The sequence below is a fragment of the Myotis daubentonii genome, chromosome 2, assembly GCF_963259705.1.
Source record: "Myotis daubentonii chromosome 2, mMyoDau2.1, whole genome shotgun sequence".
Taxonomy (NCBI): domain Eukaryota; kingdom Metazoa; phylum Chordata; class Mammalia; order Chiroptera; family Vespertilionidae; genus Myotis; species Myotis daubentonii.
This window is the reverse complement of record NC_081841.1, coordinates 220,151,808-220,178,813: the sequence shown is the minus strand read 5'-3', so window position 1 is coordinate 220,178,813 and position 27,006 is coordinate 220,151,808. Positions and strand designations below refer to the sequence as shown.

The following is a 27,006-nucleotide window of genomic DNA, read 5'->3' as shown; positions in this document are numbered from 1 at the left end:
GGTGTGTGCCTGGCGTGTGCCCGTGGCCTCTGCAGGCGTGTGCCTGGCGTGTGCCCGTGGCCTCTGCAGGCGTGTGCCTGGCCTGTGCCCGTGGCCTCTGCAGGCGTGTGCCTGGCGTGTGCCCGTGGCCTCTGCAGGCGTGTGCCTGGCGTGTGCCCGTGGCCTCTGCAGGCGTGTGCCTGGCCTGTGCCCGTGGCCTCTGCAGGCGTGTGCCTGGCGTGTGCCCGTGGCCTCTGCAGGTGTGTGCCCGTGGCCTCTGCAGGTGTGTGCCCGTGGCCTCTGCAGGCGTGTGCCTGGCGTGTGCCCGTGGCCTCTGCAGGCGTGTGCCCGTGGCCTCTGCAGGTGTGTGCCCGTGGCCTCTGCAGGCGTGTGCCTGGTGTGTGGCTGTGGCCCCTGAGCAGACAGACCGATGGACGAATGGGCTCGGGTGGCGGGCGCCCTCCTGCCCAGGTGCCCCTTCCTGCTGGGAGGTCCTCCTTGGGGCTCTGGGCCCGGGGCCTCCACTCCCCGCTGGGCTGGCAAAGGGCGGGCCGCCGGGCAGCTCTCACCTGACAAGAGCCTGGGATCAGGTTCCACGGGTGGCCCGCCTCCTGCACGGGGTGGAGCCCGTTCTCTAGACCAGCGGACAGTCAGCCTGGTGCGCTCTGCCCTTCAGCGTGGGCAGGAGGAGAGCTGGGCGGGGCTCCTCTGCCTGTGAGAACCCCATCCCCAGGGCTCCAGGCCGAGGGGACAGTCGTCACCACGTCCTCTGAGGGCACAGGCGGTGCCTTTGTTGAGGGTCTCGGTCCCCTCCCCTCTGGAGCCCCAGGGGCGTAGCACGCGAACGCCGCGGAGGGTTCAGGGGGTATATGTGAGCCAAGCTGGCGGCGTGCTCGGAGCAAGAGCTGAAATGGCCCGGGGAAGCCGTTCTCACTCCTCTCGTGCGTTTGGGTCGGGAGGGCAGGAGGGGAGATCGCGTGGGGGCGGGGAGCCCGGCGGGATGGGTGACAGGGAGGCAGGGTCTGTGCTCTGGTGGCGGCTCGTCTCCGAGGCCTGGGGACCTGGATGCACAGCAGCGGGGGGCAGGGCTGCTTCAGGCAGAGACGGGCCGTCTCCTGAAAAGCCACCTGCTGGCGCGGGACTCCTGCCGGCCCAGCGAGGACGTGGGCATCCATCCGGCGGCTACTTCCTTAGCAACTGGAGGCAGACGTGGCCCCGGCTTCACGTGGCGGGTTCCACACGCTCACCTGTCTGTCAGCCACGCAAGGAAGCGTGTGACCCTGCAGTGACTGCGGACGGGGCCACGTAGTTCTCGTGGGCCCGGCACACATGGGCGGCACCTCTCACCCCCCCACGGAGACCAAGCCCCACGTGAGCGCCACAGGCATCTTCGGTGGAACAAGTTTCCCCAATAACACCGGTTGGCCTGACCTAAAGCTTTGACTTCACTCCTGGCCTGTGAACCTAAATACTTGGAGCTGTACACGCGTAAGCAGCTTGTGTTACGCGCTGATGTTACGTGGGATCTGGGCGGGAGGGTGAGGGCACAGGGACCGCCCGGAGCCAGGCGCATGGGATCTGGGCAGGAGGATAAGGGCACAGGGACCGCCCGGAGCCAGGCGCATGGGATCTGGGCGGGAGGGTGAGGGCACAGGGACCGCCCGGAGTGGGCGCCGCTGCCGGGGTCCAACCCCAGCAGGTCCAGGGGTCCCCAAAGGTGTGGATGGAGTCGGCGAAGAAGGAATGACACAGGGACTTCTCCAGCCAGGTTTGGTCGCCATGTTCTAGTCAGGTTCTCTTGCCAATTTCTGTAGTCAGGTTCAGTCCAGGATCTATTGCCATGTTCTCTCCAGCGAAGTTCTTCTGTCTCCAGGCTCCCTGTAGGTTCTGTCTTCTGAATTCTGTCTCATGAGTTCTGTGTTCTGAGTTCTCTGTCTTCTTACAACTGTATTTATACCAGTTGATTCAATCCTATCAATCTCTATTACAAAGGTTAGGGCGTTTCTTATCTCCATTCCAGGGAGAAAAGATTATGTAGTTTAAGCATGATTGTTCGTAGTTAAAGGGATTAATTACCCGCCTGGCACTTAGTTGAGGGGTTTTATTCCCTCCCTAACTTCAGGGGAAAATCCCTACCTGGGGATTCAACCTTTCTCAGAGAGGTGACCTTGGTTAAAACACATAGTGCCAAGAAGGTGAGCAAACATATTAAGAAAAGTATGCCATATATGCCAGGTCCCTTGAAACAGCAAGCATGGACCGGCTCCCGGCAAATTCCCCCTTTTTTATTTTTTAAAAGCAGGCATTAAAAAGAAAAACCTGAAATGCTCTCTTGTATCCATTTTAAGAGTAGGATTGGCGCTTTCCGCTATTACCTGAGTCCTGATCTATCACCCCAGGGAGAGCTTGCCAATCCTGCACTTTCCCGGGGTGGAAAGGCTGCAGTGGGGTTAAGGATAAGGCTCCTTGGGCCTACCTTCTCCCATGCCTCTACATTTACCTTTCCGGCACCTTTCCTTCCTCAGAAAAGCATGGACGTATTTCTTGTATAAAATGTTCCATCTGACTGGGAGTAACCTTAATTCCTCTGCTAGCAAGCATATGTGTTAAAAGATCAATACAGAGTCTTATTTCTTTAGACTCAGTATGGCACATCTTCTTAATCTAAAGATCAATACAGAGTCTTCTTTCTTTGGACTCAGTACAGCACATCTTCTTAATATAAGTTCTGTACTATCCACCTTCTTACCCTACTTATCCTCTATAGGGGGGTCTGTAGCACCCTGGTGGAGTCCTATCCGTCCCGAGTGTGGGGTTCTCAATGGGGGGGACTTACCTAAGGGAATCCTGTTCCAGGGGTTCCCAAAGGTGTGGACGGAGTCGGCGAAGACTATCCACCCTCTTCCTACGGTGGAGTCCGTTCCGTCCCGAGTGTGGGGGGGCTTACCTAAGGGGTCCCTGTTCGGGCGCCATATGCCGGGGTCCAACCCCAGCAGGTCCAGGGGTCCCCAAAGGTGTGGACGGAGTCGGTGAAGAAGGAATGACACAGGGACTTCTCCAGCCAGGTTTGGTCGCCATGTTCTAGTCAGGTTCTCTTGCCAATTTCTGTAGTCAGGTTCAGTCCAGGATCTATTGCCATGTTCTCTCCAGCGAAGTTCTTCTGTCTCCAGGCTCCCTGTAGGTTCTGTCTTCTGAATTCTGTCTCATGAGTTCTGTGTTCTGAGTTCTCTGTCTTCTTACAACTGTATTTATACCAGTTGATTCAATCCTATCAATCTCTATTACAAAGGTTAGGGCGTTTCTTATCTCCATTCCAGGGAGTAAAGATTATGTAGTTTAAGCATGATTGTTCGTAGTTAAAGGGATTAATTACCCGCCTGGCACTTAGTTGAGGGGTTTTATTCCCTCCCTAACTTCAGGGGAAAATCCCTACCTGGGGATTCAACCTTTCTCAGAGAGGTGACCTTGGTTAAAACACATAGTGCCAAGAAGGTGAGCAAACATATTAAGAACAGTATGCCATATATGCCAGGTCCCTTGAAACAGCAAGGATGGACCGGCTCCCGGCACGCCGCGGTCCCTCGTCCTCTGCGGCCGTTCCTGCTTCTCAGGTCCTCGGTGTCCTGTTTCCGTGTGTCGCCCTCAGTGTCCCGTGGCTGCTCTCGCTCGGGTAGAGTCTGTGTTTGGATCGTTGTCTGGAGCCGGGGCTCCGGCAGCCGGGACACAGGCGGGGCTTTGTCACAGGCTCGAGTGTGTAAACACGGCTTCGGCTGCTGGTGGCGGTCGGCGTGGCCCTTGGGGCTGCTCAAACTGAGGGCGGGTGGGCCCTCGCGGGGCGCGGGGCGCAGGGCATGGGACTGGCACATACTCCTGCCTGGCTCTGCAGGGACAGGACGGGGCTGTCAGGTGGTCACACACCATCTGCCAGGTCCTCGAACATCCGGGACCCACCATCGCGAGCCTGGCCCCAGGGGTGGCCTCCGGGTTAGCTTTTGGGGACATCATTGAGCTCTCGCTCCCTGGCCCTGGGTGGCCCGGGGTGACCTCAGGAGCCTGACACACAGCCCTCGTTCCCTTGCCTTTCATGTTGCAACAGGAACATCTCAGAGTTCTGTAAGCGAGGTCTGCCCCACGGGAGCCGCCCTCTGCCCCCTCCCTTCCCATCCTGATAGAGAACCACCCAGAGTGGCTGCAGGAGGCACCTGGCGGACTCGCGGAGTCTCTCCCTTTCCCGGCCCTGCTCTGACAGTGCCTGCCCTGGGTCCGAGAGGCTGGGGTTGGCACAGGACTCACCCCGACGGCAGAAACGAGGCGTCCCAGGATGAACATCAGGCCTTCCCCCTGCAGCCTCCCGTGGGTTGGCAGGGCCCCTGACCTCCAGGGAACCGTCCTGGGGTCACAGCTTGGCCGCCCACCTGGGTGGGGGCAGGGCGAGGATGGGCAGTGACTGTCCTCACAGCAGGATGACAAAGGTCATCTGCCGCTGAGGGAGGAGGAGCCGAGACCCCAGGGGATGGGGCCCAGCTCCACAGCTTGTTACCAACCCGGTCTGTGTGCCTGCTGCCGGGCCTGACCTCTCCTGACCTTTGTTGGTGCAGGGAGGTTTCCGAGGCTGGAAGGAAGTGACTTCGCTGTTCAATGACGACGACGAGGAGCACCTGCTGGGAAGATGCAAATCTCCTAAGTCCAGGGGGTAAGTCCCTGCGGGAGGGGGGCGCGGGCCACAGGCCCGGCCAGGCCCCCGTGCGTCCCCCCTCCTCGCGGCCCCGCCACCCGTCCCTCCCTGTCACGTGGGGAGAGCAGGCCCGTCAGGTGACGCCTCAGACCCGCCCCTATGAGGAAGGTGCGCAGGGCCCCCTGATGTCTGGGGAGGAGAGGCCGGGGCAGCGGAGCCGCGGGCGGAGGAGCGTGGAGGCTGCAGACCAGCGCCCGCCTCCCCTGGCACCAGAGCCACGACCCAAGCTGCCTCGCTTCGCTTCATGGGCCGGTGTCGCCGTGGCCACCTGCTTCCCCGGGGGCGGGTCCTGCGTGTCGGTCCCCTGGGCCTCGTCTCCCGGGGCCCGTGTGCTGGCTGGGGCCCTGGGGATCCCGGGGGATAAAAGGAACCCTCCCCGTATTGGGCCCTGGGCCCTGGGCCCTCCTGCCGACTGGCAGGCCCGTGAGCACCAGTCGTGTCTTCTGTGCACGTCCACGTGTGGCTCTGAGAGGCGGCCTCACGCGTGTCAGCAGCAGCACGTGGGGACGAAGTCTCCTTCGTTGACTTTGCTGTTTCAAGTTTTACACATCGATTGGCGTTAGCGTCCCACACACCTTCGATGGTTTTGGAAAAAGAACCTTTATTTACAGAATCTGAGGCCCTGCATCACCCCAACCCAACTCCTTTGTCTCCCACAGAACCAGCCTACGGTTGAAGGAAGAGCTGAAGACGGAGAAGAAGTCTGGGTTTTGGGACAATCTGGTCTTAAAGCCGAACACACAGTCCAAGAAGCCAGATGAGATCGAGGGCTGGGAGCCCCCCAAGCTTGCTCTTGAAGACGTGGCGGCCGAGTCGGGCCCCCTGAGCGACCAGGCGCCCCGGCCGGGCTGGGAGGAGGGCGCCAAGGGCTCCGGCAAGTACAGCAGCCTGGCCGGCCCGGGGGGCAGCTCGCGCTGGAGCCTGCGCTCGGCCGGGAGGCTGGTGAGCATCCGGCGCCAGAGCCGCGGCCACCTGACCGAGAGCTGGGAGGAGCTCGAGTGACGCCCGGCCAGCGTGTCACACAGAACCGCCTGCCGCTGCCGCTCTGGCTCCCTCCGCTCAGCCTTGGTTTGCCGTCTCAGGTGTTTTCAATAGAATTGTTAGTCTCTCCAGGTCTCACACCCTGGTGAGGAGTTTCCAAACACTGTGACCACCGGGTGCCTGCACGCTCCTGCCCCTGGCGATGCAGCCTCCGGTGCTGCCCCGCGGGTACCTGCTGGCACGCCCCGCCGTTTTCAGCGGTGACTCCCGCGTGGAACCGGGGAGCTGACGGTGACCCCAAACGCAGCCGCCGGGATGGACACGCGCCAGCCGGGGTGCCGCGAGTCTGGCCAAGGCCGCGTCAGGTCGTGTTTATCCTGGAAAATCAAACTTCTTCTCAAAATAAAAATCTGTCAGCAAATCAAATTCTAGAGAAGCGAACGCTGCCTGCCGCCGGCAGAGGCCCCCGCCCACGGTGGGTGCAGTCGGTGCTGCGTGTGTTGAGGTTTTATTTTGACTGCTGGGCTTTTAAACATCGATCTGTATTTTCTTCTACAAACCTGTCGTGCTGTTCTGATTACAAATTGCAGGATGCCCTAAAGTGTGGGTCGATTTTAGTCACTTGATATCGTCATTTTGCTTGGAAACTGTTAACTTGCTCACTGTAGAAAACTTGCAACTGTAGAAAACACTGGAAGTGCCTCCTTTCTAGAATGCCCAGCGTTTTGTTTTCAAGGCGAGATGCTACGCCTGCGGTGGGACCCTAAGGGCTGCGTCCGGCCGTGGGCAGCGTTTCGTCCATTTTGTCCTTGGCCCTGCGACCGCGGGCCAGGGCCCCGGCCAGCTCTCCCCGCGGGCGGCCCGGTATCCGGCCGGGGCTGGTGTGAAGGACCAGGCATCGCTTTTTGTCTCAAACAACGTCTGGCTGCACTGGATTCTCTCGGGAGGAACATCCCGGTTGCTCAGGGCTCACGGTGCTGCTCCCCGGAAGGGAGCTGGGTCGCTCCCGGGACCCGCCGCACACCCCACGCCTGGAGGGTCAGACGTCTGTCTGTCTGTCGTCTGCCAAGCCTCTGTCCGTTCACCCATCTGTGTTTTTCAGTGGAACAAGAAGTTTACTTGGCGGAGCCTGGACACGGATGTGCTCTACGTGGTGCTGGGGCTGTGGGCCAGGCTCAGGGCGAGGTGGGACTGTAAACCGCACGCTCATCTGCAAACATTTATGCAAATGCGATGTTCTTCTGCTGTATGGGATCCGGTGAAAAGGGCTCTGTGGGTCTTACTATAGATATTTATTGCTGTGCTTCAGGAGAAAAATAATCTACCAAAGCAACTTTTTGTGCAAATGTTGAGATTGATTCGGTTTTGGTTGGGGGGTCGTTTGAATTCTGTGTACTTACTGACAACTGTGCGAGGAGCGAGGTGTCTGCTCCTTCTACTGATGCTTTAGTATTTTTCATACAAAAGCGATGGCTGCAGAGAAGGTCAAATCCATCCTTAATGCTGGGGTTTTAAGAAATAAAAGTATCATTTATATTGTCCTTGGTCGTTGGCCTGTCATTGGTGCCACGTGAGGGTCACTGCTCACTCACCTCAGGCCTGAAGCCAACGGCCGCCTCTCCACACATAAACCCTGTTTTAAATGCAAACTACGTGCAGATGTTTCATAATCCATGACCGACGTGGACCTGAGCTCCCGGAGTGAGCTGCCTAGCTGCTGTCTGCGAGGCGGGTCGGTGTGGGGCTGCGGGATTTTGAATCAGTTGTTCCGTGAGCTGGAGACTGAGCTGCCTCCCAGCTCCGGCTGAGAAACAAGCACATCCCAGTCGGTGTCCTGCCACAGCAGAGGCCTGGGCGGAGCTGGGGGAGGGGGGTGGACCCTGCAGGGATTGGAGAGTTGTGGAGCCGTTTCCATGACAACAGTGGCATCGCTAGGAACCTAGTGTGCCCCTGTGAAAGGAGTGGGAGCTAGGAAAGCTGCAGGAGGCGCCAACCAGAGACGCCTCCCTGAGCAACCTCCTCTGGGCACTGACTTCCCACCCCTGCCAGCTGCCCAGGTCGCTGGCCGAGCTGCCCCTGGAGTCGCGTCCTGGTCCCTGAAGCGGGGAGAGCCTGTGGGGACCCCGCGGCTCCCGGGCAGGAGCTCCGATTCCCCAGGAGGAGCCTGCGTCTGGCTTTGCCCTCCGCCCTCTGCCTGCAGCTCTGAGCGGCTGGGACAGCTATTTCAATGAAAAGTACCGTGTCAGCGTGCAGGTGGCAGTGGTCAACGACTCATCACTGATGTTTCCGTTTCTCTCTTCCTCTCTCCATAATAAAAATACATTTAAAATAAATACTATTTCAGCCCACCAGGCGTGGCTCAGGGGTTGAGCGTGGACCTATGAACCGGGAGGTCATGGCTGATTCCCGCCAGGGCACATGCTGCGGGCTCAACCCCGGGTGTGTGTGTGTGTGTGTGTGTGTGTATGTGCGCGCGCGTGCAGGAGGCAGCGACCAATGATCCGCATCACTGATGCTTCTCTCTCCCGCCGCCCTCTGAAGTCAGTTTAACAATGCAGCTTAGATAATGTAATGTTCTCAAGAAAGCTGACCAACCGGGCAGGGAGTGACAGGAGAGGCCACTGGCCTTGAGGTTTGAGGATGATTTGTTTCTTTAGAGACCAGAGCTTCAAAGGGCTTCCCTGGCGGTGGCGGTGGCGGTGGCCACAGGCGCCAGGAACCCTGATCCCTGAGCCTTCAAAGCTCAGCAGCGGAAGCCTGAGAGCCACGGGACCAGGGCGGCCAGGGCGGGGCCAGAGTGCAGCAGCCCGAGGCGGTCCAATCTGAGTCACTGCTCCACGGAGACGTGGACTCCCAGGGTGAGGGCAGGGCGCTGCCCTGACATGCTCGGTCTCTCGGTGTATGTTTGAAGGAGGGAGACAGAGACGATGCTGCCGGCCCCCGACCCTCGTGACTCACAGATGAACACGCGGCAATGCTCACCCTGCCGCTGGGCAGCCAGGTTACAGGTGACTTTATGCTATACACCTGTACACGTTTTCTAAAATGGACTTGCGTTATTTTTAAAATAAAACCATCTTTTAAAGGCTTCAAAGGCTTAGGTAAGTATGAAACCACTCACTACAGTTCTCAGTCAGGGCGAGCCTGAGGAGTGTCAGTAAACATGGTTTATTGTCTGTAAAGCAGTTTCCACACAGAGACGTGAGGCTGCCCCATTGCCGCTCGTCATGTCTCCCGTCCCTCCAGGGCGCCGGCGTCTGTCCGAGGGCAGCACGGTGTGCGGCCACGCCACTCACACCTCTGCTGGTCACAGACACTTTGCACAATTCACAACTCAATCGCCAAACACCAGGACGGACACACAAATATTCCCCTTGGTCATTTGGTCACAACCAGTGTGGTTAAAATACATCTTAAGAAAAATAAATATTCTGCACAAGGTATTTACACGGAATGCTGGTCCCCCCCACCCCCCCCAAAAAACCTGGAGACAAGTGACCACCAAGCGTGTCACTGATTGGTGTCAGCTCAGCACAGCGTGTGGCGCTCAAAACCCAGGGCCCTTTGGAACCGTATTTGTTAGGAGGCAAAGTTGCGAATTTTCCAATGCTCAGAAGAAAATAAGTTCTTAGAGAAGGAGGCGGAAATGACTTCACTGGGTTCCCTGACCCTTCAAAGGTGAACACACAGCGCGGCGTCCCCGCCGGAGCAGGAAGCGGCCAGCGGATGCTGGGCTCGGGGGCTGACACGTCGTGGGGAAGGGCCTCAGAACTTGAAGAGGTCGATGAAGTGCTGTGGGGACACGGGCGTGAAGCAGCTGTCGGGGTCAGTGGCCGTGCAGGGGTGTCCCGAGTCCTGCGGGAGGAGGCGAGGGTGACACAGGTCGGTTACCAGCTGCCTAAGCATCCCAAACCCGCCTCTAAGCCATGAGAGCATGACACCGGCACACGCGTGGTCTCAGCGCAGAAACCTCCCGCTCCCGTGCTGGACGGACAGCGAACCCTGAGCTGGTCTGAGCTGGCCCTGCTCAGAGAAGAAGACCCCAGGTTTCTGCCGCCCTCCTCCAGCCATGCTAGCAACTATACCCACGCTCCCCACGTCCATGCCCACGCCCACACTCCCTGGGTCATGCCCATGCTCCCCATGACCTTGCCCATGCCCCCTGACCATGCCCACCTTCCCCTGGACCACGCCCACGCCCCCTGACCATGCCCACACTCTGGGATTGTACTTAACAGGAAAACTGGGTTTTGTGTGAAAGGACTGAGGAACTTGAGAGAACGAGTGGCCTGAACGTTACAGCCGGCGCATTCGCTGGGCCGTGACCACCAGGTGCTGAGGGTGCCTTCACCTGAAGGAAATGCTACTGGACGCGCCTGGAGCTTCCCCTAAGGCTGAGCCTGGCGCTCAAGTGCAGGCCTCGGGCATCTCATGCAAACCCTTGCCTGGGGCTGACCTAAGCCAGGCCGTGCACCCGGCAGGCGGGGCTGCGATGGGGGCGGGTGCCCTCGGCGGCGCAGGCGCAGGGTTAGTCCCGAGCAGGGCGGGAGGTGTGAGTACCTGGAACAGCAAAGCGAGGCGGCAGTCCTGGAGATGGAGGACAGGTCGGAGGAGCGGGAGGAAAAGGGAGAGATCAGAAGGGCGGCTGGTGAGCTGTGTGACAACTGAAAGGAACCAGCAGGAAACGGGCGACAGCCGGCCGCTAAGGCAGCACCGAGACTCCCGCCAACACCCGGCACCCGCAGCTGTAGACGCCCGTCTCAGTCCCCCACGCCCCGTGGCCAGGCTGCAGGACACCACCCTCCGTGTGCCTGCAAGACGGGAGCAGAGCCGCCATTACACGGGAGGGGACACTGTGCCATGGAGTCGTTCACAGCCTTTCGGGTCGTCTGGGACACCAAGTGCAGGCGCCACTGGAGGGACCATCCGCCCTCCGCTCGCTCCGCCCGGTCACCAGGTCTGCGCCCGGCGTGGGGGCCGTGCGGGCCTCTCTCCTGCTCCTGCGTCTCCGGCTGCGCCGCTCCCTGTGCTGGACTTGGCCTCGCGCAGGCCGGGGCAGGACGTGCACTGAACCAACACGTGTGGTGTCACAGGCGGAAGCCCAGGCCCACAAGGACGGGCAGGGGCCACAGGACGCCCGGGGCCGGGCTCACACAGCTTTGGTTTCACCACTTTTTACCCGTGAATCTCACAGGAAACACAAACTCAGGGCAAAGCGTGGAAAGCACTGCAGGTGAAACAGCTCACTTGCAAAGAAAATAAAATTTAGTGAAGGAGGCACATGGAGTCAGCCCTGAGCGTGGAGAACCTGTCCTCAGAGACATCTGGGGGGGAGCAGACAGGAAGGGGGCCCATCAGAGACATCTGGGGGGGGAGCAGACAGGAAGGGGGCCCATCAGAGACATCTGGGGGGGGAGCAGACAGGAAGGGGGCCCATCAGAGACATCTGGGGGGGAGCAGACAGGAAGGGGGCCCATCAGAGACATCTGGGGGGGGGAGCAGACAGGAAGGGGACCCATCAGAGATGTCTGGGGGGGGGAGCAGACAGGAAGGGGGCCCATCAGAGATGTCTGGGGGGGAGCAGACAGGAAGGGGGCCCATCAGAGACATCTGGGGGGGGAGCAGACAGGAAGGGGGCCCATCAGAGACGTCTGGGGGGTTAGACAGGAAGGGGGCCCATCAGAGACATCTGGGGGGGTACAAGAAGGGCCCTATGTGCTCTGGATGGAAAGTGAGTGTCCAGGTACAGACTCCTCACTAAAGGGCTAGACTTGATAAGCGACCAGAGTCTGTTAGGTTCTGACCAAACAATGAGAAAATGCACGTTTACTAGTGTGGGGAGCTCTGAGAAGAGAAGCCAGGAGGCACATGGGCGGGGGGGGGGTGCCCCGAAGCAGCTCTGTGGGGGGGAAGGGGCGGCTGTGGGGCGAAGGCCATGTCTGGGGAACAGGTAAGCAGAGGTCATCCTTTCTATAGGCCGAGGGCTCGGGAAAACCGCCTGCCAGGAGCAGCCTCTGCCCAGGGAGGCCCGAGGGCGCCAGGAGACCTGCTGCCTGCCCCCCCCCCCCCCCGGACGTGCCCCACCCAAGTCACCACAGGGAGGACCGCCATCCAGGGACAGGCAGAGGCCAATGGTCGGCTCCTCGTTGCTCAGATCCGAACCCCAGGGCACTCTGTTCACGAACCTGCCTGCCCGGCGTCTGGGACAGACAGCCCCGCACGCTTCCGCCACAGCTGCCTGTTTGCTCCCCTCTGTGCTCCGTGCAGATGGTAAGCTATCCCTGCCCGCCGCCCGCCCGCAGCTCACCTTCCAGAAGAGGGTGCTGCAGTGCCGGCAGAAGAGCAGCGTGTCCCCGTACTGCTCCCGCGTCGGGTAGCACTTCTGCAGCGCAAAGTACATCAGCTTCCACTCCACGTGGCCCTTCTCCGAGAGGATCAGGTGTCTGCAGAACTAGACGCACACGCTCGGCTCAGTCAGCGTGGTGAGCAGAGCGTGACGAGGTGCAAAACTGTTAAAGCGGCAGGTGGCGCGGGCCACACGGCATCACTGGCCTTAAACTACCCGGGTTAAATCCAAGGGACTCGTCAAAGGAAGCGCGTGTCCCTACTCTGGGACCCCACACAGCCAGACGCAGATCTCACTATTCAGATCGGGCCTGATGCCCGTAAGCGGTTCAACTACCAGTAAGTCCAACCACGATCTGCACACCTGACACTGATATAACGCTGTACGTCAACTGCACTTGACAGGTCAAATCAGAGAGGCAGGCAGTTACACACATCATCTGCCCGACATGAGCACAGGCCCTGAAAAGACATTTCTGCGAAGATGTACAAACGGCCAAGAGGCCCAGCACCTGCCCTGAGTCGGAAGGAGACACCGTCACCCCCGCCGGGGGTGGGAGTCGCTGCCAGGCGGCACCTGGGCTTTCCATCTGGTTGGCACAGCCTGCAGACAAGATGCACCTGTGGTGCCAATTCTGACACCTGACATGAAACTCTATGCGGACGACAGAGCCGCTACAGGGGCCCTTTAGGTCTGAGCTGGTGTGGTTCAGTGGATAGAGCGTTGGCCTGCGGAATGAAGGGTCCAAGGTTCAATTCTGGTCAAGGGCACATGCCCGGGTTGTGGGCTCGCCCCCAGAAGGCAGCCAATCAATGATTCTCTCCCATCATTGATGTTTCTCTCTCTCCCTCTCCCTTCCTCTCTGAGATCAATGAAAATATATTAAGAAAAATACAGTAGCCCTTTACGGAATGCATGCAAGGACCTTACAAATGGTCAACCATGTTCCTGAGACGCCCGCCATACACTTGACCCTCGAGCTGGGGAGCAGCCAGGGCACCTGGGGAGGGGCCCCCAGGAGCTCTGGGCCGCCACCCAGACGCATGTCACCTGCTTGTTCCCTAGGCACGAGCCCTCCCTCAAACACGCTGTCCCCACAGCTGTGCCAACTCCACAATGCAATCTCGCTCCTCCCCTTCAAGTCACCCTGACCCTGTGCTTCTCCCCAAGATCCCCCGAAGTTTTCCTGGGGTCGCCCACCACCACAGGACTCAGTCTAGCAGGCGTCCTCTGGGAGCCTTGGCCCCTCCTCTCAGGCCCTCAGGAGCCCTGTTAGCCGCTGCCGGAGGCCCGCCGCCTCCTCGAGTCCTTCAGACACCCGGGCCTCTCGACGGGCTGCACTTGGGTACTGGGGGGCATCTCAACCCACCGTCTCCACCTGTGACTCCCAACCCCCAGGCACCGCGGGACACGGCTGCGCCCACCCCAGCCAATGGGCCTCAGGTCCCTGGGTTGGTCCATGTCCACACCCTTCCTTCTTGGCGCCGCCTGTCATCGGCTCCCTGTGCCACGCGTCTGCTCTTCACATGAGAGCTGCACTTGTTCCAAACGCCGCCAGGCAGAGGAGGGTCCGCGGGGCTCATGACGCGCCTGCTTGCGTAGGGCCTTGCCACGCGGACCACGCCCACAACTGCCACAGCCCGTGACCTGCATTTCCTCAAGGGGCCCTCTCCCGTCCGCCTGCAGCGTGGACGTGCTCACAGCACACCCTCCTCTCCACTTCCCGCGTCCGTCACCAGCTCCGCCACACCCGTCTCTGCGGACACGGGCCGCCCGCCTCCCCGCCCGCAGACCCAGGCGGCCTCGCGCACAGGCACAGCCCTGACCGTGGAGCAGAACGCAGGGAGGCAGGGAGGACGTGGACAGCGGCATGCCGCCCGCCGCCCAGGAAACCAAGGCTGGCGGGGCCCCAGCTGTAGCGGACACGCAGCCTGAGCCCATAGGAGACGGCGACACAGTCTGTCAACAGAGTGGGGAACGCCGCCCTGTTCTGTGCTCCGTGTTGGGTCATATGAGTTCACGGTCCTTTTTAAAGATGAACAGGAAACTGCATAAGCTGTCGGAGAGAAGCCACACACGACCTTCCTACACTGTACGATGCCGAGGCCGCAGGCTGCGCCGGGGCCGGGCGGGGCCGCCGCTCACCTGCTTCTCGGCGAAGTGGTACTGACACAGCTTCTTCCAGAGCCGCCGATCCTCGCTGAGCGTGCGCAGCGTGGGGCTCACCTGGCCCAGCGTCACGATGTCCCAGCCGTCGGACAGCCGGTACAGGATGTTGTTCAGCATGTGCAAGGGCAGGTCACTGAGCGTGAGGCCGTGGTTCTCCTGTGAGAAAGGGAGCGGGACACGGCGCCTTCAGGCCACGGACCCACCTGCCGGGGCGTGATGCCAGCGTCCCTGACCCCACGCCTCCCCTGCTGGCCACCAGGGACGCCCGGAAGTGGAGCCAGAATGGCCCAGGCTGCTTATGGCGACAGCCCCTCCACTGCATCGGCACGAGGGGACCTGTTTACTAGACGACACGCAAAGGGGCACCTGGAAGGGGCAGGTGCCGGGGACGTGTCAGGCCATGGAGTGTGCACTGCGCTCCAAGCCTCTGCGCTCAGCCTGGGCAGCTCAGTGGCCAGGGGCGTGGATGAATCCTCCACAGAGGCCCTTCTAGCTCACAGCTCTGTGATTTCAAGTACAGAAGCCACACCCTCCCTCACACAAGCCGGCGAGGGAACAGAACTGTCCCTCAGGAGGGCTGGCACCACGTGGTGCTGTGGGAGGCCTGCGCCAGGGGCTGAGCCGTGCAGGCCCTCATTGTCCGCAGGAGTCTCCCATGGACAGACGGACAGACAGACAGACGGCAGGTGTCTGCTGGGCTCCACCCAGCCCTGCCCCTGCCGCAGAGGCAGAAGAGTCCCCAGCGGTCAGAGCCTCAGCCCCAGCACAGCTGGTCCCGTGTGCTGCCTCTTCTCTTCCATGACCCAGTGCCCGAGACGAGGGACATGTGTGGAGGAATGAACGCCCTTGATCCCAGGAGGGCGGGTGCAGGGAGAGGTGTGGAGGGCACAGGGCGCCCTCACTGTCGCGCCAGAGCGCTGTCACCATCCTTGCTGTGCAAACCCTTCCTCAGCTCATCAGGCACAACCACAGGGGAGCGAGGCCACATTTCTGCCTCATCCAGTGCCTCAAGCTGCAGGTACCATGGGCCTTGGACACTGGCGACAGTTTGGATGTGATGGCCTGTCTGTCACGTGGGCCATCTTGCTTACAAGCCACACATGTGTGCATCGGCCTCCACACACCTGTGCACCCGCGTCCACGCAGAGCAATCAAGTGAGGGGAGTACAGGCCCTGCACGAGCCACAGGGCGGGGAGGGCAGACTGCGCACACACGGAGCCGTGATTTCCTGGTGTCATTTGAGCCCAAAGCACCTAATTTCCTTGCAGGGTGAGCGAGTTCACCACCTCGCCACCTGCGGAGTCAGCCCTTTCCAGCAGCAGCTGGAGCCCACTTGCCGGGAGCCGGTCCATCCTTGCTGTTTCAAGGGACCTGGCATATATGGCATACGGTTCTTAATATGTTTGCTCACCTTCTTGGCGCTGTGTTTTAAGCAAGGTCACCTCTCCGAGAAAGGTTGAATCCCCAGGTAGGGATTTTCCCCTGAAGTTAGGGAGGGAATAAAACCCCTCAACTAAGTGCCAGGCGGGTAATTAATCACTTTAACTATGAACAATCATGCTTAAGCTACATAATCTTTACTCCCTGGAATGGAGATAAGAAACGCCCTAACCTTTGTAATAGAGATTGATAGGATTGGATCAACTGGTATAAATACAGATGTAACAAGACAGCAACACACAGAACTTAGAAGTCAGAACTCAGGAGACAGAATTCAGAAGACAGCAAGAGACAAAACTTAGAACACAGAACTCATGAGACAGAATTCAGAAGACAGAACCTACGCGGAGCCTGGAGACAGAAGAACTTCACTGGAGAGAACATGGCAAAAGATCCTGGACTGAACCTGACTATAGAACATGGCAAGAGAACCTGACTAGAACCTGGTGACTGAACCTGGCTGGAGAACCTGTACAGAACCTGGCTGGAGATCCTAAGCAGAACCTCTCTGGAGATCCAGACCAGAACTTGGCTGGAGATCCTGGCTGTAGATCCTGGCTAGGCTGCTGATCAACTGAACACTGTCTCGGTGCCCTTCCTTCTTCGCCGACTCCGTCCACGCCTTTGGGGACCCCTGGACCCGCTGGGGTTGGACCCCGGCATCTGGCACCCGAACAGGGACCCCTAGGTAAGTGTCCCACACTTGGGACGGATCGGACTCCACCGTAGGAAGAGGGTGGATAGTCTTCGCCGACTCCGTCCACACCTTTGGGGACCCCTGGACCCGCTGGGGTTGGACCCCGGCACCCACTAGCGGGCTCTTTGGTCTCACCCGTCTAAAAACAACTTCATTAACACGAAAGAGTAAGACGAGCATCGTTCTCCAAGCCGGGAGTCTGGAGAAGAGGTCACGACTTCGTGCTACGGTCGTACCTGCGTCATCTGCAGGTTCTGCAGCTGCTGCTGCCAGGCGAGAATCGTCTCCAAGCGGCAGACCCAGATGTTGATGTTCCCCACCAGCACGGACTTGCCCACGCCTCGGATCAGGATGCAGAGGGTGGAGCTCAGGTCTTGGAGCAGGTCTTTGATCAGCCGAGGGTTCTGGTGGTCGTCGAGCACTGGAACAAAAACAGCACAGCTGTGCGTGGACAGCTGCCAGCTGGGAGAGGGCCGAGCTGCACCCCGATGTAACCTACAGGTGAAATGGGGTGCACGCACACAGCCGACTGCACTCAGCCTCCGAAAGGAAGAGACTCCACTCCCGCCACACGCTGCCACGTGCTGAGGGAGACAAGCCGGACAGACGGCGGCTGTGGGCTCCCTGTCTGCGGGCGGAGGAGTCGGAGCCTGAGACAGGAGTGGACGGTGGAACAGGGGTAGGGACGGTGGGAGTGAGTGTCTGGGTCAGTGATGGCGAACCTTTTGAGCTCGGCGTGTCAGCATTTTGAAAAACCCTAACGTAACTCTGGTGCCGTGTCACATATAGAAATTTTTTGATATTTGCAACCATAGTAAACCAAAGACTTATATTTTTATATTTAGTTTATATATTTAAATGCCATTTAACAAAGAAAAATCAACCAAAAAAATGAGTTCGCATGTCACCTCTGACACACGTGTCATAGGTTCGCCATCACTGGTCTATGGGGACAGAGGCTCAGTTGGGAAGATGAGAATGTTCTGGGGAAGATGGTGGTGGTGATGGTGGCACAACAGAGCGAAAGGACCTAATGGTACCAAACTGTCAGCTTAAGTGAAACTGTTAATTGTACATTGTCTACGTTCTGTCACAATGAACAATGACCTCATTCCACTGCGACCCCACCTGGTTTCTGAGATACCGCAGATATGACGACACTTAAACAGACTTTAAAATGTTTTCTGACCAAGCATTTCTGGTCGAGTCTACTTTTTGACTTTAAACTGTCAGCCTCCATGTTCTTTACATTCTGCCATAAAGAGAAATGGTGTTTAGAAATGGCTGCACTCAGCCATTCACTCAGATATAGGGTGCCCCCAAAATGCACACGCACCATGAAAACACAAGGGCAGTGCTTACTCAAATACACTGCATTTTCAAAATGGAGCTATCAGCTGTTAGAGTATGTATACATTTTTTGGGGACACCCTATACATGCATAAACCCTATTGTGAAATCTAAAGTTCTACCTATTTGCCACTAATCAATCAATACATTCACTAAATTAAAAAGAAATGTGTAGGTTTATTTGATGCTGAAACAACTAAGCCCCAACCCTGATGGTTATGGAAACATTCTGTGGTAAAGTGAAGTGTGAATGGCTAACCATGAAGAGGTGAAATGACTTTCACTTATCTTTCTATCTTCTGATAGCACAGTGATATATTTCTTGTATTAATGTAATATACTCCTTCCTATGCAAACGCAACTTTAAAAACATAAACAGCACGTGGACCTGAGAGCCGGAGGCCCTGGCACGGCTGTGCAGCCACGGCCACGCACCGGACGTCACCGTTGGACACACACACGGGGTGGGGGTCAGAGAGAACCCCTCTCCTCACACTAAAGCTCATTAAGATTCAGACGATGGAAAAGGTCAGTCATCCTCTTACCCTTGTGAACGATTTTATCCAAAATGTTGAAGTAATTCTTTTGTGCCACACCACTCAGTGAGGTTAACTGGGATTTTGCAATTAGCTGCAATAGCTTAAAAGAAAGAGGGAAAAAGCTGAGCATCAATCTCCTCACATGGAAACATACACCACAGTGACGACACGCACAGGACGGACGTGTGCCCCTCAGGGTCCTTGGCGAGAGCCGCCCGTCACGCCACCCCAGGACGTGACGCCGACTGTGCGGTCGCCCCGCACGCCCTCCACGTGCAGACCCGAGCCTGTGCCCCAGGCAGGCCTGCTGGCATCGGACCTTGGACCTGTGCTCAGTCCGTGCTCCGTCTGCTTCCTTGAAGACTCCAATTCTAAGTGTGCAGGGCCTTCTGTCTGTCCTTCCTCCCCAGCTCTCTCTTTCCAGTCCTTGTAAACTCAGAGTCACGGTCCTCTCACTTCTGCCCCTCAGATGCTGACCGCTCCCAAGTGCCCGCTCTGACCAGCTCCCTCCAGGTCCTGTCCCGGCTCCAGTCCTCACAGCCTGTCTCCTCCGTCAGCCTTGGCTCGCACTGCCTGCCTGCTCCCAGCTCCCCGCCACCCCCAAACGCTTCCCCAGCCGTCAGGCTTTCACTCCTGACAAGTCTGCTCCCGCCCCCCCCCCCCCCCCCGGCCACCCGCCACCGGGCAGGTCCTGGTGCCTCACCACCCTGTCCACACCTCTGGCCTCGCCCGTCCTGAGGCAGGTGGGTGGGCAGAGCTCCTGCCGAGGCCCCAGGAGGAATGCAGGGCTCTCCCAGCTCCTCCGCCCGCCCGCCTGCTCCTCGCTCTCCAGGGAGAGCCGCTGTCCTCCCACAGGGCTCACGCCACCACCTGCCTCTGCAATTCCCCTCGTGCTCTGAGCAAGGAATTGAGCTGGGACTTCGCCGGCCTCTCCCTGGGCCACATGTGGCTGCTGGTGTCGCCCAACCTGCCCTGTGTCTGTGAACACCTCCACTCGCACCATCCTGACAGACTGCCCAACCGTGGCTGCTTCTGGCCAGCCTCATGCACTTCAGACTCTGCAGGGACGCCTGCCACCCGGCCTCTGCTCGTGGACTATATCCCTCCTCCCTCCTCCCTGCCGCCCAGCCTCTGCCCGTGGACTCTATCCCTCCTCCCTCCTCCCTCCTCTCCTGCCTCCTTGAGGAACCGGTTAGAGACAAGGAGTTCAGAGATTCAGCAGCGGCTTTCCTGCTATGCAGCCGGACTGAGATGTGACGGACGAGTCTGTAGCCAATGGGGCCTCTGGGAACCGACCCACGAGAGACTCACCACCCTGCAGCCTGAGGGACATGGGCCAGACATGAGGTTCACTGCACCTGACCCCTCAACGGCAAGAGGAAAAGGAGCCGTTCACAGCCCTACTCTCGCCCCGAGAAAAGTGAGGGCAGAGCTGGAGTTACTGTAATGCAGCGATTCTCAGAGTGCTGCCCAGGAACCCCAAGGGGTCCCGAGGTCAAAGTCACTTCTCCAGTCACCGAGACACTAGCCACACCAGACAGTCGGTTCGGCTGTTCAGGCTCCCGCAGGATGTAGATTTACAACCAACAGAAACACGGAGTGCTTGCTGGACAGGCACGGTTTGGAGTGCGTGATGTGGTCAGCCTAACGCTCAAAGCACCCCTACGAGGCAGTACTATGTTCCCAGGCTACAGATGAGAAGACCGAGGCCCAGGGAGATGAAGAAAATGACCCAAAAGTCACGGGCTCAGGGAGGGGACAGAGGTGGTCGCAGGTCTGCACTGTCCGCCCCACCCGGCACCTCCCACCCATCGTGTGCCGGTCAGGGCCTGGTGAGTAACTTCGAACAGCATCACTGATCTGAAATTTCTTTATCTCACTTTAAAAAGTTTCTCAATTTTACTGCATTTAGTAAAACAAAGTGACCTAAACCCTACAGAAGCAGGATGTTCCTGAAGCCAAGCAGAACCCCCCCCCCCCACCCCCAACCTAACCTTCTGGCAAACCCTGCAGGCGTTCCTTCTCTGGAGAGCTCGGCGGCCCGACGCTCCTCAGTCCGGGACCCGTGCCTCTGCCCAAAGGTCCCCGGCGCCACCCAGACAGAGTCAGGCTGCCTTAGAGGCGCTTCCCATCCTGGGACTCATGAAGCAGATGGTCTGTGAGACGGGAGCCCCACCTTCTGGACTGTCCCTCTGGCCCCCCTTCCCTGGGAATGAACACTCCATGGGCCTCATCCCCGTCACCAACTTCCAGTGCTGGCAGAAAGGAAGAATGTTAGTTGGGCCCTGGCCGGTAGCTCAGTGGGTTGGAGCATCTTGCCGATACGCCAAGGTTGCAGGTTCGATCCTCATCAGGCTCATACAAGCAGCACAATGAATGCATCAGTAAGTGGAACAACAAGTTGATGTTTCTCTCTCTCTCTCTTTCTCTCTCAAACCAATAAAAAAAGACCGCTAACGTTTGTATAAATTGAACTGCTGCACAATTTAGTTTTAGTTTTGTTGGAAGAATTCTTGGTTGCTGCCCGGAGCCATACTCCAAGCTGACAGGATAAATACGCTAGAAGCCTTTAGGACAATAAGGAGTACTGGGTCCTTGCCGGCCCCGTGAGAATGACATTTACAATTTCTAAGTGACCTGGAGGTTCACTTTCGTTGGCAATGCCATCGACTGAACAAAGGCCTCCACCACCACGGCGCTCACCCAGCCGACACGCCCACCACGACCATCGCTCCCGTAGTCTCTCAGACGCATCAGAGCGACAGCACTCGGCCTCGGCTGGCTGAGGAGCGTTTCCCTGGCTGTCAGCAGGCCCCACACTGTCGCTTCTCACACTTTCCTCCTCCATCTTGTTTTCAGGGGCATTAACATCATTTCACCCGTGCACTTTGTCCCAACACCTTCGGGGGAAATGACAGGAAATGCCTGGAGTAGCAGCCAACCGGGATGCCTGCACCCACAACAGGTTTTTAACTGAATGTGGGCACGCCTCTCTGTGCTGAGGGACGCGGGAAGGACTGTTTTACAACAAAGAAGGGACGTCCGTCATTTCCAAAGACCAAGCTTTCCGACAGAGGAGGTCCCACAGGTTTAGAAAACAACTGGCAAACCGTGACCACTTGAGAGCCCCGCTTGCCAGTCCACGCTGCCGGGGCAGAATGTGGAACACACTCGACGGTGAACGTGGGGAGACTGCCCAGCTGGTGCGGCTCAGTGGGTAGAGCATTGGCCTGCAGACTGAAGGGTCCCGGGTTTGATTCCGGTCAAGGGCACACGCCTGGGTTGCAGGCTCAATCACCAATAGAAGGCATGCAGGAGGCAGCCAACCAATGATTTCTCATCGATGTTTCTATGTCTCCCTCTCCTTTCCTCTCTGAAATCAATAAAAATAAAATTTTTTTAAAAGTGACTCACGCCGAAACCGGTTTGGCTCAGTGGATAGAGCGTAGGCCTGCGGACTGAAAGGTCCCAGGTTCGATTCCGGTCAAGGGCATGTACCTGGGTTGCGGGCACATCCCCAGTGGGAGATGTGCAGGAGGCAGCTGATCGATGTTCTCTCTCATCGATGTTTCTAACTCTCTATCTCTCTCCCTTCCTCTCTGTAAAAAATCAATAAAAATATATTTAAAAAAAAAAATAAAAAAGTGTTTTGGAAAAAAAAAAAAAAAGTGACTCACAAAACAAAGTGTGTAAAGAGGGCTCGTTCTTCATCCTTCTGTTCAGTCCTGCACGGGTGCCCGGGGTGAGGATGTGACAATGACCTCGCCCACGACTGGGCCCTTCACAAAGTTCAACACAGCCAGCTGCAGCCAATCAGAAAGGAGCAGAACCCTCAGAACGCCCTGGGCTCCAAGGCCACGCCTTTAAGACGTCATGTGACACATGTAAGTCACGGGTTCCACGAGAAGAAGTCTGTAGAATCACAGAGGTCTGAACAGAAGCACTTGTCCGTTGTCAGGCCTGTCTGTCGACTCCCTGGGGGCACACTGTCGCACGTTTGCTACCTCTGTCTCCATCACGCCCAGAGCTCATGCCCACATCGGCGGAGGGACAGAGCACAGTGCGTTCCACCTGCTCCGTGACTCCGCCTGTGTCACGGTCCTATCAGATGGCGAGGTGTCAGGTCTCGGGAGAAGCATGTGTGCTGGGAGGGCAAAGCAAGCCTCAGTGAAAAAATCAGAGAGAGGTACCTCCCAGCCCCGCCCACTGCCCATCGCCTCATGCAGGCACCTGGTCCTGTCTGTTTCCAGCTCCTCTGTGCACTGTGGAGGAAGCTGGTGACGCTGGTGACATTGCTGACGTAACACAGTCCTTAGGAGAAAGTTTCAAAACTTCAAATAACCAGACAGTCTGGTCACTGTGTCCGTCCATTGTTTTCATGGCCTCGCTGTTTAAAGGATCCATGAAATGCTCGGGACGCAGGGAGGATCATCTCCAAAAGAAGTACCGTTGGCAACAAACCTCTGGAGAACTCAGGCAGGCGGCCTCCGTGCAGTCCCCACTAGTGCCAAAGGAGCCCCCGTACCCATCCCATGAGGTGCCCGGAAACCATCGGAGACCAGCCAGTAGGTACGACTACCCCAGGCTTCCAGTGACCTACCCAATCGTGTGTTCCCTAACATTTCTTTCTTCTTAGCTGCCAAGAGAACATTTTAATCAAGATAAATATCCTCTAACTGGTACTAAAACCTTAAGCCTAAGCACACAGATACACCTAGATAGTGTTTTCCCCAGGAACAGGGCCTTGCACCCTCCCTGGCAGCCATCCCTGAAAAACGGATCCTCCAGGCAGTGACGTCATGTCACAGCACCCGAGGAGCAATGCTGATCAGAACCCCCCGGACAACTGCAGCCCAGCCAGGTGTTTCACGCTCCCATCGCCACAGAGCACCGGGGAATGCAAAGTATCAGAGCAGTTTCCCGGAATCCAACCCGCCTTCCGCGGGAAGAGAAGTTTCGGTTCCACGAGAGAGAAATGTCTACCTATTTGCTAAACTGAAAATTCTTTATGAGCACAACCACACAGTGACGTCCCCTCTGCCCACCTCCACCCCGCCCTTCCCCCCCAAACCCACCCCGCCCTCACGCAGACGTGCTTCAGCTAACTCTCCGTCTTCTTTCACCCAGGCCCTCCCACCCCTCCTCTGACATCCGTATCTGTTCTCGTAGCGTTTCTAAAGGCTGAAAGCCACTGCGAGACATCTTCCCATCCCACCGCAGCTGCAGGAGCCGTCACTGTCCCCTGCACCAGCAGGAGGCGAAGAAGCCGCAGAGCAGGCCTCTTACACAAATAGGACAGGCGAGGCCTGGCCCAGAGCCCTTTCTGGAAGAGGCTGAGACACAAACCCTGTCCGGCCAGGTGCCAACAGCATAGCAGCCCTGTGAGCTCCCTTTGTCTGAAGTCCCCGTTCCAGGCTCTGCGGTGACACGTGAGGTGGGAAATGCAGGGACCATCAGGTAAACCCCCAGGGAAACGGCTGCTCCCCTGGCACCTCCCTGGCATAGTGCGCGAGCACACGCATGGCGCGGAGAAACCCAGAAAGCGCAGAGGCCGGCCCGGTCCCACCCGCGCCCGCGGAGCCGGTGCTGAGCGGCACCGAGCCGTCTTCTCCTGAGCCCACTCCTGGGATATTTCTGCAGCGGCCAGGCATCGAGTGTCCCCGGGAAAGGAAATACTCACTCTGACCACGTAGCTGAACCTGCGCACGTCCTGCACGGCGCTCGAGAAGTCCAGGCGGGTGAAGGCCTCCCCCAGCGTGCAGTAGCCGTGCCGCTGGAAGACAAGCAGTCAGTCAGCGCGGACGCACGAAAGCCAACGACGCTCAGTGTGGGCGCGTCTGTGCCAACTGTTTTTTAACCGTCAGCAGAGGACAGTGTCTACTATGATGCAGACACACCCAGGTGAGTGGCGTCCATCACACCGAAGCTGACCTACCATCATGTATCACTGAGGCAGCACAGCCACCCTCACCCCGCGGGCAGGACGACAAAGACGGACCCATCACGCATCTCGCCGATTTCTGTTGTTGGGACACATTTGGGGGGAGGGCCAATGAAGCCTGCAATCATACGATAAGTGGGAATATTCTCGGCTACGACACTGCGAGCACGCCCATCAGGCGGCTGCTGTGAAGGGCCACTATGAACACGACCGCTGAGAATGTGACTGCTCGCAGGAGTCCTGAGGTCTGGACGTTTGCCCAACACACAGGCTGAAGGCAGAGGGGGAGGGCGGAGGCGGGGCGATGTGACTACGGGGCAGGGCCTGCTCAGCACCCAAACCCCAAAGCTGGAATTAGACCCAGGTCCAAGAGTAAAAAAAATGAACAAAGTCAGTCTTTTATTTTTACTACTTTTTAAAACATATATCTATCTATCTATCTATCTATCTATCTATCTATCGATCTATATTTAATATATTTATTATTGATTTCAGAGAGGAAGGGAGATAGAAACATCAATGATGAGAGAGAATCATTGATTGGCTGCCTCCTGCACGCCCCCTACTAGGGGTTGAGCCCACAAGCAGAGCATGTGTCCTTGACCAGGACCAAACCCAGGACCCTTCAGTCCGCAGGCTGATGCTCTATCCAATGTGTCAGTCTTTTAAAGAGTGAAACACCACTCTCTGCAGAGATGGTTTTCTCCGTGATGCACCTGCATTCCGATTGGTTTGTACATTAGGTGTCACCTTATTTTTTTATTTTTTAAATATATTTTATTGATTTTTTCACAGAGAGGAAGGGAGAGAGATAGAGAGTTAGAAACATCGATGAGAGAGAAACATCAATCAGCTGCCTCCTGCACATCTCCCACTGGGGATGTGCCCGCAACCCAGGTACATGCCCCTGACCGGAATCAAACCTGGGAACCCTCAGTCTGCAGGTCGACACTCTATCCACTGAGCCAAACCGGTTTCGGCTTAGGTGTCACTTTAAAGTCTACCTTCGGTATTTGAAATATGAAGCGTATAGAAAGAGATTTTCAATTCAGAGTCGTGGGACAGACAAACTAGGGGCCAATCACAGAAAACCCCAGGGTGGCAGGGGAGGGTCTAGAAGAGGAGGCTCGCCCTAGCGCAGCTAAGACACATGGGAAGGGCTTGTGGTTTGTGCAAGTCCCAAGAAGAGTCCTACTGGGTGCACAAACCAACAAGATGCATTCACTCACAGCACTCAATACCTATTTTTATGGAGTATGTAGTGTATGCAAAGTATTTTCTGGGGGGCTGTGGGGAGCAAAGCCTAGACAGAACCTGAACTTGATCCCAGCTGGTACTTCTCCTCCAATGTCTTCTCAATGAACAGAGCTCTGTGTGCTGGTGTAGGAGACGCCTGTCCAGGCAGCCCCTTCTCACAACAGCCTCTTCTGTTGGGGGACTTAAATCTGATCCACAGAGCGGACAGCACGTCGCACGTCTGAACCACATGAGCTCGCCACCTGGTGGGGGCCTGGAGCCATGCAGGCGGCGGCCAGTCGGCCATGTAGACGGGCAGCAGAGATACCTGGTCCATCCAGGTGAGAGGACTGACAGCTGAGTGAGGCCGAGACAGCTGGCGAGAGAAGTGCCAGCTCTCAGTCCGTCCCTGCTCCCGCCCTGAGCTGGTTACCCTGTGCTCCCGGGATCACAGATCCACCGGCACCTGCAGACACATAAGTTCTGTTCGGTTGCTTGCACTGGCCTAAGTTGGTTCTTTTCTGCCATCAGTGTGGTAACACAGAGCAAATGAAATCTGAAAGTCTTAAGTCAGCTCAAATTATGTTAGATTCTGCCAAACATTCGTGTAACGGTGCATCAGACTGTATGCGAAGGATTAGTCCCTCCGTACCCACTAACAATGTTAACCGCCACCAAGTAGTCAAATACGTTGTGTCTCAGAAGCTGGGCCAGTTTCAGGTCACCCGCTACTAACGCCTCTGGAACAGGCAACTTACGCCAACGGAATGTACACTAAACAATTACTCCCCAAATCATTCCCCTGTGGCTGCAAAATAAGGCAAGTGCCGAGTTCCTCAGACTGCAAAGCAGGTAAGCTCCCTGGACACTAAGCAGAGAGAAAGGAAACAGGTGGAAGTGAGTGGACTGTTTCATGGCTCATAGCAACACTTCTCCAACTCGGCAAAGCGAAGGAGGGGGAAGGTTCACCGCTCTTTGCCCAGTCACAGTCAGTTACGACGTCCCATCAGCTGCCCGGCCTGGGAAAGGAGGGTTAGAGCTCTCCCCGTCCCAGCCCGGCAGGCCCACGCAGCCCCTGCTAGCAGCAGGGCTCCGCAGGAGCAGCTCTCGGGAGAGCAGGCCCACCCTTCTTCTGTTTATTCAGGTTTGTGCCAGGGGCACCGACCACACGCACACACAGACGTCTTCACAGGGTTGATGTTGCAAAAGAAGTAACTTATTTAATGTGAAGTTACATGTTCAACAGGACAAAACATATACGCTTACTCACAACAGAATACTTACTTCTCTTGTGCTTTCTTTGTGGACATAGATCCATTTTTCACGAAAAAAACCTAGAACAGAAATTAACTTTGTTTTTAAAATCTGGGGAATAATTTCAAAATGAAGATTTTCAGGAACTTAAAATAGTTGCATAAGTTAACAAAATTATCTGATATACAGATTGAGATGCCTTTACTTGTTAAATGTGAACAGAATTCTTTGTTTCTTTTTTTCTAAATTTAACTTTATTGATTTCAAAGAGGAAGGGAGAGGGAGAGAGACATAGAAACATCAATGATGAGAAAGAATCATGGATTGGCTGCCTCCTG

The 27,006-nt window shown here is 57.3% G+C and overlaps 1 protein-coding gene across 4 annotated transcripts in view; it reads right to left on the bottom strand.

Moving 5' to 3' along the window:
- Positions 1-8,847: 8,847 nt before the first annotated feature.
- The window catches only part of FBXO25 (F-box protein 25), a 31,673-nt gene continuing 13,514 nt past the window's right edge, over positions 8,848-27,006 (bottom strand). For 3 of the 4 annotated variants that reach the window (XM_059685819.1, XM_059685820.1, XM_059685822.1), the window contains 8 exons: positions 26,699-26,748; positions 23,918-24,010; positions 18,244-18,337; positions 16,585-16,769; positions 14,187-14,366; positions 12,003-12,146; positions 10,256-10,282; positions 8,848-9,550 (listed from right to left, as the gene is read on the bottom strand). In XM_059685819.1, coding sequence (XP_059541802.1) covers positions 9,461-9,550; positions 10,256-10,282; positions 12,003-12,146; positions 14,187-14,366; positions 16,585-16,769; positions 18,244-18,337; positions 23,918-24,010; positions 26,699-26,748 — 863 coding nt within the window. In that variant the 3' untranslated portion in view covers positions 8,848-9,460. The remainder of the gene's footprint in view (positions 9,551-10,255; positions 10,283-12,002; positions 12,147-14,186; positions 14,367-16,584; positions 16,770-18,243; positions 18,338-23,917; positions 24,011-26,698; positions 26,749-27,006) is intronic. The other variant, XM_059685823.1, reaches the window with a different exon arrangement.